We start from the raw sequence: 11,469 nt of genomic DNA, 5'->3' as shown, positions 1-11,469 counted from the left end.
AACAGGCTAACCAAGAAGAACAAGATAAACCTCATATTTCTTAACCACATGCCGTAAGGCAACAAGGTGAATGTTTTGATCTGTCGATATGGGTGAAGAAAAAGCAAACCAAACCACACGCACAGGTTTATTGTCTGAGGAAAGTCAGGGTGTTTTTAAAGTCATTTAAACTTGGTTCACATATATGTATATACAGAATTATACAAAACATCAGTGAAGATGAGTTAGTTAGTTCGAGCTCTCAATGCCATGGGGCACATTAGGCCGCAATTGCGGTTTCAGTCATCTATATATATATATATATATATATATATATATATATATATTTTTTTTTTTTTTTTTACGGGTGCAGGTGATTGGCCCACTGCCCAACCCCAGCATCTGGTATTTCTTGGCGGTCTCCCATCCAAGTACTAACCAGGACCGACCCTGCTAAGCGTCCAAGATCGGGCAGCATTTAAGGGATCGGGTCGGCTCAGTGAAGATTAGGACTACTATATTCATTGAAGCAGCCCAAATAAGACTTGGCAGACTTAAATTAATTTAAGTTTAAAATGATACTATTTACCACCCTTTTTTCTTGCAATTTTCTAAGTATCCACCCCATTCAAATTGATTGCAAATGCAAAAATAGTTGATTTGGACTATTTTATTGTTTCTTAGATGTCTGTTCAGAAATGTGACGATTCAGAAGATAGGTTCAGAAGAACAACAGCAGGTTCGCAATAAACAGATAAGGATGAGGATGTTTATGGCATTTAGAGAGCAGTCATCCAAATTTCATTGTACTGCTGCAAAGCATAATAGGAAGTGTAACCAGCTCCAGAGTAGCGGTTGTTAACAAAGGACTTCCCAGCTTGTCTCAAGGCTTCTTGCAGCTTGTCTTTATTTTTTTGGCCTGTCTGCTTGCTTGGTCTTTCCCGGAATTTTCTTGACAGGATGTGGAAAAAGAAAATTATTACCTATAAGAAAGTAGCTGTCCCCATTTATTGTTTGAATTTCAAAATGCTGCACATTCAAATACCAGATTTCTTTAAACCTTTCAGTTTTGACTATAATCTATAATTCATCATACTTTGAAAGCTGTACTTAAACTACTGTACATGTTTATATACTTTTACTATTTGCTTAAAACATAGCTTAACCCTTTAAAGAAAGCAATGACTTTGTTTCTTACTTGACATAAACAGTACCCCGAGGTCTTGTTTGCAATACCACATCTGTGTCACTGGTAAGAGCCACTTCTGTTTCATTTGGCACAAACCAGGACATGTTTGCATTTGCACCTTCAGTGAATGTGATCAGGACAGGCCAGCTGTTAGGCATCGGAAAACCTGTATGTATGCAACATGAAACAGAAAAAAAACAACAACAACAAAAAAACACAGCATTGACTGACACTGTCTAACATTAAATATACAATGTTTTATTGCACTGCATCATATTGAGAGGCAATAATTAAGGTACAGTAGCCTACTGTTAAAATAATACCTACGTGAACAGATAGGAACATTTGGCACAATTGTTTACAGCTCATAGTGAATCTCATTAGACCGAATCTGTTGAAATTAGTACCAATGTCAACTTGTTTACATGTACTTAAAAATACATGATAGTCAAGTAGCTGATTGGGGAGAAAAATGAAATTCAAGCGACGCTTTCAGAGCCCGAGAGCCTACCTTTAGCCTTCTGTCTGTCGCAGAAATTTTTCAATCTGTTATGTGCAGCGATCACGTCAATTATCTGATCATCTTTTATTTGAGTGGTAATCCAACGGGTTTCAACATACAAACGGCTTTCAAAATCCTGTACATAAATCCAAACCAAAAAAAAAATAAAAAATCATAAAACATTTCACAGACATACTATGATGAAGAACAACTTATCAGTGGTATTTGAGAGCGGTTACAAATCAGCAGATAACTTACCTCATTCAATGCAACCAAAGTGTATTCAGGGCATGGCCTTCCATTAGTGCAAATATCATTAATGGTCAGCGCTTTACACAGGGAAACGAGGACAAGAAATGACAGTGAAGAAAGAGACTGTTCCATCCTCTTGTGAGTTCTCGTAAACTGGATAATCAAGTAGATTTGCTACGAACATATCACTGTGATACTCGACTCTGATTCGACCGAATAAAGTGGGGGTGTGGCGAACCAGTGCTTTGACACATAGCATACAATGTTGTGAAAAAGCATTGGCCCCCTTCTCAAATTCTTACATTTTTGCAGTTTCCCCACTTTTTCTTTATTCAATTATTTCAGGCAATAGCATTTCACAAAGGAAGACATAGGATATTTACGAGACTTTGTTTAAGACCATCAAGCAAATTTACCAGTAAATATCACAAAAAGATAACTGAAGTTATGCAGTTTGACTTGCTTTTAGGCGGCACGGTGAGCGACTGGTTAGCTCATCTGCCTCACAGTTCTGAGGACCGGGGTCCAATCCCTGGCCCCGCCTGTGTGGAGTTTGCATGTTCTCCCCGTGCCTGCGTGGGTTTTCTCCGGGCACTCCGGTTTCCTCCCACATCCCAAAAACATGCGTGGTAGGTTGAAGGAGAATGTTCGGCCATAAGTTTGCGACCTTAAGCTGAAGCGCACTTTGTGTTCTGCAGCAGTCCAACGATCCAAAACACATCAGCAAGTCAACTTCTGAATGGCCTTAAAAAAAAAAAAAAAAAAAAAAGGTTTTGGAGGTGACTTGTCAAAGTCTGGACTTCGAATCTGATTGAAATGCTGCGACATGACTTGAATGGTCAAAAAACCTTTTGTCAGGATTCAGATTCCGAGTTGGACCCAGATGCAGAGAGGAGAGGGAGGGCAGTTTGTGAACAAATGTTTATTGTAGATTGGAAGCAAACCAAAAGGCGCTCCGAGAACTAGATCCGGGATAGGCAAGGTTCCAAGGAGGACCGGTCTGGCAGGGTAGGATTCCGGGTTTGTCGTTGGGCCGCATGAGGTGAGCGCTGGTTTGCAGGGAGCGAGGGCAGACGGCAGACTGGGGACAAAGAGCACGAATGGGTTAGAGATCAAAATACGAGGTCTTCGGGAAGAAAAAGGGGGACAAGGCGGCGTAGAGCGTTGATAGTCTGGCAACGAGTTGGAGTCCCACAGTGTCTTAAGAGTAGTCAGGCGTAATTACGATGATAAGATGCTGCTGCTAAACTCCAACGCGTCAACCCTGCAAAGCACTCATGACACACACACACACACACACACACACACACACACAATGTTTGTTTTGTAGTAGTCTCATTGGAACATTGTCGGCAGAAGAGCGCAATGACACAATAGTCTTATGGACACATGAAATGATCAGACAGATGACGGCCAATGAAGCTTTTTCCACGCTTCCCCTTGAAAAGCAATACGCAGGTTTGGCCAATAAGCTGGTTTTTGTTTTCTTTTTTTTAAAGTTGCGCCAAAAACATTGATGTCTCACAATTGTCTCAAAGTGGTTCACTGCTTCAGAACGCCTTTGTTTGTGTTTGAATACAGTCACAGCTACGACCCTGATTGTCTCACAGAGTCAAATCATTAGTTATGCCGTATGTCAACAACTTTCCACAGCAGGAAAGTGCGTTATACGCTATTATTAGTTTGACAGAAAAAGCATTGCGTTGTGCTAAAATAGCTGATATTTATATTTCAATGATCAGATTAACTCTGCACATGAATTTTGGGGTTCCTTGGCCATGACCTAACCTCCTCGGACCAATTTGCACGGAACAGTTTTGTCAACACGGACAAACCATCCGGGCTGGTTGTACCGTTCTATGAATTGCAGCAGATGGCGCACAAAGAGAGGCAGCCATAGATGCGCTCGCAGAGACTTCCCAACATGTACGCGCCGGTTCATCCGAGCTCTCTTTGCACCTGCAGCCTCCCCCCCCCCCCATCGGGTCCTCCTCGATCTTCTCGGTGGTGGGCGCACGGCGGCCTTTCAGCACCTGGACAGAGGAGCTGCACCTGAAGCCAAGCCATTCGAGGTCTCAGGCAGAGGCACAGAGCTGCGGTGATGCTACGGTATCATAAATAGTATCAGAAGGGAACGGTGTGCTTGTCGGAGGCACAGCAACCTCAATGACAGCGATTCAGAAACATAACGAAGGGAGGGCCGGGGGTCCCGATCCGGGTTGGGTCAGAGTATTTTAGCGTGCTTCTGTGGAATTCTTTGGACCACACTTTTGGGCCCTGATCGGAGTTGCAAAAGATGGAGAAAGGCGCAGCGCACATTGCGCAGCTTTCCGAAAGGGCAGACGGTCACGCGGACGACATCGCCAAGGTACCCGACGAGGAGCTGCTCCTGTGGGGCAAAGACGAGCTGGTGAGGCGCTTGCGGAGGACCGAGGCGGAGAAGAGAGGCGTCATCGTGGAGCACGCGAACCTGATGCGAGAAGTCAACAGAAGGCTCCAACTTCACCTTCATGAGATCCGGAGTTTGAAGGTGAAAATGGGATGGGGATGAGCTAGATTGGGCACATGGCCCCTGGCGTATACATTATAAAACTATAAGTAATATAGAGTTAAATTCCACTGGGGAGAGACAGAAGCAACACTTTGTTGGAAGACTCCAATATTTGGAATACTGTAGATTAAAATTCAATTTTACGCAGTTCATTTTTCACACTTGGTATGTTGACGTTAATATTCTTATCATAATCGTTTCTGTGAACTGGTGACGTCCAGATCTTTTCACCAGCGTCTTAGCCTGTCTGACATTAACAAATGGATGATGCATCCCAGAGGCGTCGCTTAGCTTTTAAGGACAGTGGGAGGTGGTGGTGGGGGGGTACAAAATTACACAAATAGCTAACAAAGACAAAGAATATATGTATATATTTTGTTTTCTGTTTTGGGACAGATTTAACAAAGATACAATACTGTGGCATTCACCTTCATTTATTTAGATTTGTTGAAATGATCAAATCTCAAAGTAATTATTTCAATAGACCAAAACAATTTGCTCTTGTCGAGAAAATAATATTTCTGAAGATGACCATTCTAAATATGCGTGACATTTATACAAAGTAAAAACCACGAAGTTTGTTATGGTTAGGGTTAGGTCTTTTTGAAAGACGATGCGGCACAAAGTAAAGCACGGTTAAGAACTGTTTCACTCCTGTAGCTCCAAGCACAAACACGTAGGGCAATATCTTATTATATTATTATTACTCTATTACTATTACTATTACTTATTACTCTCAATATCTTATTCCAGCATCTACAAAAGTATCACAAAGTACCAATGACCACCAGTGTGTCATGTGGGCCAGGTTGCACCCGACAGGGATCACTGACTGACATGTTTGAAAATATATCTCGCTATGACTGATGTTACTGACTGGAGAGCGGTAGGATTAAAAAAAAAAAAAAAAAAAAAAAAAATATATATATATATATATATATATATATGTTTTATTTATTTATTTATTTATTTATTTATTTATTTATTTATTTATTTATTCATAGACTAGATAAAACCTAACAATTCATGTATCATAGATCTGATATTGTTTGTAGTAATACAGATGAATTGCTTGCTTGTGTGTTTTTTCTTCAAAAACACATGAAAAGAAGTGAAGACCTTGAGAAAAATAATCGCATATTAAATCGTAATCGCAATTTTGATGAAAAAAAAAAAAAAGACCAAAATCGTTCAGCCCTATCCTGAAGTATCGATGTCGCCCCGTCACTGGTTCTGATCTGTGTGTGAGCTTCCCTCTCTTGTGCCTGTGTTTCAAAACCAGGATGTCAACCAGAAATTGCAAGAAGATAACCAGGAGCTCCGGGACTTGTGCTGCTTCCTGGATGACGACCGTCAGAAAGGGAAACGGGTGACACGAGAGTGGCAGCGCCTGGGCCGCTACAGCAGTGGTCTGATGAGAAAGGAGGTGGCCATCTACTTGCAAAAGCTGAAGGAGTTGGAGCAGCGGCAGAGTGATGTCATACAAGATAACATGGAGCTGAAGGAGGTGTGCCTCATGCTGGAGGACGAGAGGGCTGCATCTGTTGCATTAGGGAGTAGTGGAGGTGGGCGAGAGGGGCCTGGCCGCAGGACTTCCATTGACAGTCACAGCAGTCTGTCACAGCTGGGTGCTGGGTTACCTGCACCTGGCCTGCTGCGTGATGTTGGTGATGGGAGCAGCACCTCCAGTGCAGGAAGCACAGACAGCCCTGATACTGCCCAGCAGAAACCCTTACCTGTGGGTTCCAGTGCTAGTCCTGGATCAAGATGTGCCTCCTTGGACCCCCCCTACAGACTGGAAGAGATGTGCGATTCCTCAGGCAGGAGGCACAGCTCCACTCCAGAATACCACACCTTCCCCCAGCCATGCCGCTCACGAGGAGGGTCCCTTACCAACACGGACCCTCAAGGCTTCGGAGGAGGCAGCCCTGAAAAACATAAATCTCCCAACAGGCAACCACGCGACCCGCACTGTAAGGCCTTCAGCTCTGACCTACTTGCCCAGAAACAGTTGTTAATTTTAGGGCAAGTATCACCAGGTTGTGGGAAGGGTATGGCCAAGTCCAGTCCAGAGTTGAGTCAAAGACACCGTCCAGATAACGCCATCGGGGCAAGCTGTGGGAGCCCAGAGGCGAAGAAAACAGTACCGGGAACACCTGAGCATCTACGAAAAGAGCGAGTGATAGTGGGGAGTCCAGAGTCCATACGACACCACCATCACTATCAGATCAGTCCTGGGATGGAATACAGCAAGGGAGGGAATAGCAGAGGCTCCCTGAAACGGGATGGGATTCACAGGAGGGCGGCTGGAGAACAACTCTCCCCCCACCACCAGAGTCTGTACAACGGTAGGCACAGGGTAATATTCATTTGTCTTTAAATTCATGTTCTCTTCTTGAACCATGTACCATCGTTTTTAATAGATGCAAGGCTGCTCATTGCTTTGCCCCCAGGTCAGCACATCATCTTAAATATTAAGGTACAGTATATGTATCAGAATATAACATTTTCCAACATGTTTCTCAGTATTGCAGAAAACCAACAGTGATGTTGTAATTGTGTGTATTCAAATTACTGGGGGGAAAAAAGAACTTTGCAGTGGTTGAAATTATAGCCATACATATTAGAATTAGGCTCTATTACAGTCAGCAGGGCCGGAACCTATGGCCCTATTACATCAATGCCGCAAATTGAAAAGACTATTTTTCTTCGGCCCCTGTCAGTCATAGATCCTTTGACTCGACATCACTTTTCTCCTCCTGACAGCGCCTTACAGTGCTGCTGGAGCTTATTGTGAAGCCATGTAGAGCAATTATATCATTAGAGACCTTGCTTCCAATGTGCTGGGAGCCAAGGACTGAAATTGCATCCATCCACCCATCCATCCATTTTCAATACCGCTTATCCTGTTCAGGGTTGCAGGGAGTTAGAGCCTATCCCAGCTCAAAAGTCGGACGACTCACTGAACTGGTCGGCAGTCAGTCGAATGGCACATATTGAGATGGTCAACCATTCACACCGTCACTGACCGGGAACTGAGCCCACGCTGTCTGCACCGAAGTCAGGCAACTGTAACTGACAGTATTTTATTATTATATTTATATGATATTAAAATTTAATCTATGAAGCCATTTATTATTACATTATTACATTGCAAAAGTCTGGTTTATTGTCAGAAAAGCACAGACATTTTGTAACAGTATGAATACAACATGAGTATTTCATCTCAGAGGAAAGGAATATTATAAACATTTTGACTAGTCTCTAGCTCTATTAAAGAAGAAATAAGTTGTTTATAAGTTCACCTTTTGATTTCAGTAATAGACAACACTGTTGGAAATGTAGTATATATAGTATAACAACTACAAAGGAAAAAAGAAAATGACGATAACTCATTGTCATGCAATATTGTATTTTAAAATTTATTTATTTTTGACAGTCTCTCCCCTGTACCTCGTTGACTTCTTTTAAAAAAATATCCATCTATTGAAAAACAGACATTTGCAAACAGTGTTTCATAAGGTGTCGTGTCGAAACTAGCAGTTAACTACATTTAGCACATGCAGTTATGGCAATGAAAGCGACCTGATACTGCCAGCATTTAAAAAAAAAAAAAATGAAAATAGACACCCACACTGCAAAAACTCAAAATCTTAAAAAAAATAAGACTCATCACTTTATTTCTAGACCATTTTTGTTACTTGTTTCAAGCTCATTTTTACTCTATTTTTAAATAAGTAGACAAAACATTTGCCAGGGGAGTAAGTCATTTTTTTTTCTACTCCAATTTTTGTATTTTTTTCGAAAGTGATGCGTCTAATTTTAATTAGTTTTGACTATAAATAAAATATTCTTGGTGAAATTCTGAGTTTTTGCAAGGCATGTCAACTTTTTCTACCCCATACTCTTAAAAAATAAAAAAACACCACATATGAACACGCCCTATCTTGGCGTAAGATACTTCATGGAGACATTTCATATCGTATCAGATAAACTGGGTTAGGGTTATTGAACAGCAAAACTCTTTGCTATTTAATTAGCGGGTGATAACTCCAAGTGCCTAATTAGCTTACGAGCTAATAGCTATGCAGTATGCCGAGTCTGTGCCGACACATAATATAGAGCAATTCAAGAGGAGGCATTGAAGCATCGCCGTGTGGTCAACTGTCATCACATAGATGGTGTCAGCGCAAATGAAGCATGACCTGGTCATTAGCGTTAACACAGCTAGAAATGTGTGGAGCGGTTCAGACGTTACAGTAGATATGAAGACTCTACGCCAGCGTGCTGTAGCAGCCAGGCTAACCGACGTGCCTACGTGGCGGACATGTTGGGAAAGTCGATGTTCCCTTCAAAGGCGATGCAAGGACATTGACATTAGGTTATAACTTGCTCATTTGTCAACCGATTTTCAAGAAGTTAACTTTTTTTTGTCAATGCCAAAGCGTGTGAAATAGCCACCGAACACATTTTTCTAAATAAATAAATAAACAATAAGAAGAAGAATTTGAAGGTGAATTCATAGGGTGGGCGAAGGCACGTTCTGACGGCGGACCCCACCCCTCTGCGGTCCAGACCAGAAACCAGCACAGCCCCTTGGCCCCACATACATGCTTCTAAAAACATTTTTGTTTTCTTGGAAGATTTATTGTAATTCATGATATATAGATAGATACATTCATAAATTGACAACTAAACATTGTAAATCCATACGTTGTTGGGGGGGACGAACGATCGTCGGGGGGTGGTGGAGTCTGGAAACCGTCTGAAGCTCAGGGATGCGTGGACGATTTTAATTCATATTTCACATGTTTACGGAGGCACCTTAGAGCCAGTATTGCATCTCAAATACTAGATAAATTAGGTTTGGTAAAATGTGGCACCTTTAAAGAAAATTCTCTGTTGCTGAATGAACCCAGTTAAAAACAAATAGGTTGTTGGATCAATTGCGTTAGTCTAGCACTGTGGTAATGGGCGCGCTAATTGCACATCTTTACTGCATTAGCTGGTTAAGTCTTTCATAATCAAAAGGGAAAAAAATCCCTTAGCTTTTATCATAGATCTTAATATTAAAAGGCACAAAGTTTCCAGTGCAATGAATGAAAATGTCAATGCATGCCAAATTTGATGGCTGCAATTTTTCACATTGTGATGAGGTGTCTGTCCTGTTGGGGAAAAACAGTTTGCACAATGTATTTGGTTCTGTACACAAAAACAAACCACAGCAGAAGATTACCTGTGCTAATTAACAGTCTAACGTTTTGATTGATTGAAGGCTTCATGCAGCGATAATAACACTTTGATTGCTAATACACTTGCTTTCCAATCTGTTGAAGGAGACATGCATTTTTCCGCAATGAAAACAGGTTTCTTAATAACATGTCTGTGACATGCGCCAAATTACAGAATTACTTTTCACCTTCTTTTTTAGCCCAACTGAATTCAATATGTTTTGAGGTTGAATTCCTGTCTCATGCAAATATGCCACTGTTCATCCCGCTCACCTTCACTGTGGGGCAAATACTGGGATGGATTTTGATACCATCACGACCAGAGGTTGCGATTAGGTGAGTGGCTACTACTTGCTGATGCTGCAGCCAAGAGTCTGTAGAAAAAAGTGAATGCTCGTGAAAGACAGTAAAAGCATCCATTGTAGTTGCACTTATGGATGCACTTCATCACTGAACAGCCAAATAAGACGTCTGTCGCTCGCACCTGGTGGTAGTGTAGACTAATTTAACTGCACTGTTACTTTACAATCTGGTAAAATTTAGAACACCTTGCTCTGAGACACATTTTTGAAAAGCGGCACAAAATTGATCATTGTCATACGAGAGCGGCTCCAACTACCGGAGACAAATTCCTTGTGTTTTTCACATACTTGGCAATAAAGAGGATTCTGAGTCTGATTCTGAAAAGATTGAAGTCAATTTCCTTTAACTTATGATGTGAACGCACACACACACACACACACACACACACACACACACACACAGTACATAAAGCGCATAATGTGGCACATAAAAATGGTTGGCTATACAGTGTGTATGTGTGCCTCACAGTTCTGAGGACCGGGGTTCAATCCCCGCCCCCGTCTGTGTGGAGTCTGCATGTTCTCTCCGTGCCTGCGTGGGTTTTCTCCGGGCACTCCGGTTTCCTCCCACATCCCAAAAACGTGTGGTAGGTTAATTGACAACTCTAAATTGCCGTAGGTGTGAATGTGAGTGCGAATGGTTGTTTGTTTGTATGTGCCCTGCGATTGGCTGGCAACCAGTTCAGGGTGTACCCCGCCTCCTGCCCGATGACAGCTGGGATAGGCTCCAGCATGCCCGCGACCCTAGTGAGGAGAAGCGGCTCAGAAAATGGATGGATGGATGGATGGATATATATATATATATATATATAGTATATAAATTTTCTGTACTGCTTATCCTCACTAGGGTCGTGGGCGTGCTTTAGCCTATCCCAGCCATCTTCGGGCGGGAGGCGGGTTACACCATCAACTGGTCACCAGCCAATCGCAGGACACACATAAACAAACAACCATTCACACTCACATTCACACCTACGGGCAATTTAGAGTCTTCAATCAACCGACCATGCCTTTTTTTGGGATGTGGGAGGAAATTGTAGTACCTGGAGAAAACCCACACAGGCACGGGGAGAACATGCAAACTCCACACAGGCGGAGCCGGGATTTGAACCTTGAGGCAGATGTGCTAACCAGTCGTCGACACACACACACACACACACACACACACACACACACACACACACATACATACGCACACACACACACGAAGACACACACACACACACACACACATATAAATATATCCAGCACCCTATATTGACAGAAAAAAACTGAATTATTGAAATGTTTGCAGATTTATTGAAAAAGAAAAACTGAAATATCACACAGCCATAAGTACTCAGACCCCATTGCTGTCTGTGACACTCATATATTTAACTCGGGTGCTGTCCAAATAAGATTCT

At 42.2% G+C, this 11,469-nt stretch overlaps 2 protein-coding genes across 4 annotated transcripts in view; one reads left to right on the top strand and one right to left on the bottom strand.

Moving 5' to 3' along the window:
• Positions 1–634: 634 nt before the first annotated feature.
• On the bottom strand, positions 635–2,092 carry soul2 (heme-binding protein soul2). Its single transcript, XM_061690224.1, has 4 exons — positions 1,929–2,092; positions 1,680–1,806; positions 1,178–1,334; positions 635–930 (listed from the first exon to the last, which is right to left on the bottom strand). The coding sequence occupies exons 1-4, from the start codon at positions 2,052–2,054 to the stop codon at positions 759–761; spliced, it is 582 nt and encodes a 193-aa protein (XP_061546208.1). The 5' UTR covers positions 2,055–2,092; the 3' UTR covers positions 635–758.
• A 1,826-nt stretch (positions 2,093–3,918) lies between these two features.
• The window catches only part of LOC133410184 (coiled-coil domain-containing protein 85A-like), a 42,624-nt gene continuing 35,073 nt past the window's right edge, over positions 3,919–11,469 (top strand). The window contains exons 1-3 of one of the 3 annotated variants that reach the window (XR_009769503.1): positions 3,919–4,452; positions 5,756–6,821; positions 6,897–6,952. Coding sequence is in view for 1 of the 3 variants with exons in the window: in XM_061691015.1 (XP_061546999.1) it covers positions 4,219–4,452; positions 5,756–6,821 (1,300 nt within the window). In the remaining 2 variants the exon portion in view is untranslated. Of the gene's footprint in view, positions 4,453–5,755; positions 6,833–6,896; positions 6,953–11,469 lie in introns of all 3 variants that reach the window. The other 2 variants (XR_009769504.1, XM_061691015.1) reach the window with 2 other exon arrangements.

The sequence above is a fragment of the Phycodurus eques genome, chromosome 11, assembly GCF_024500275.1.
Source record: "Phycodurus eques isolate BA_2022a chromosome 11, UOR_Pequ_1.1, whole genome shotgun sequence".
NCBI classification, from domain to species: Eukaryota; Metazoa; Chordata; class Actinopteri; order Syngnathiformes; family Syngnathidae; genus Phycodurus; species Phycodurus eques.
Note: the sequence above shows the minus strand (reverse complement) of the source record. Positions and strands in the feature narration are given on the sequence as shown.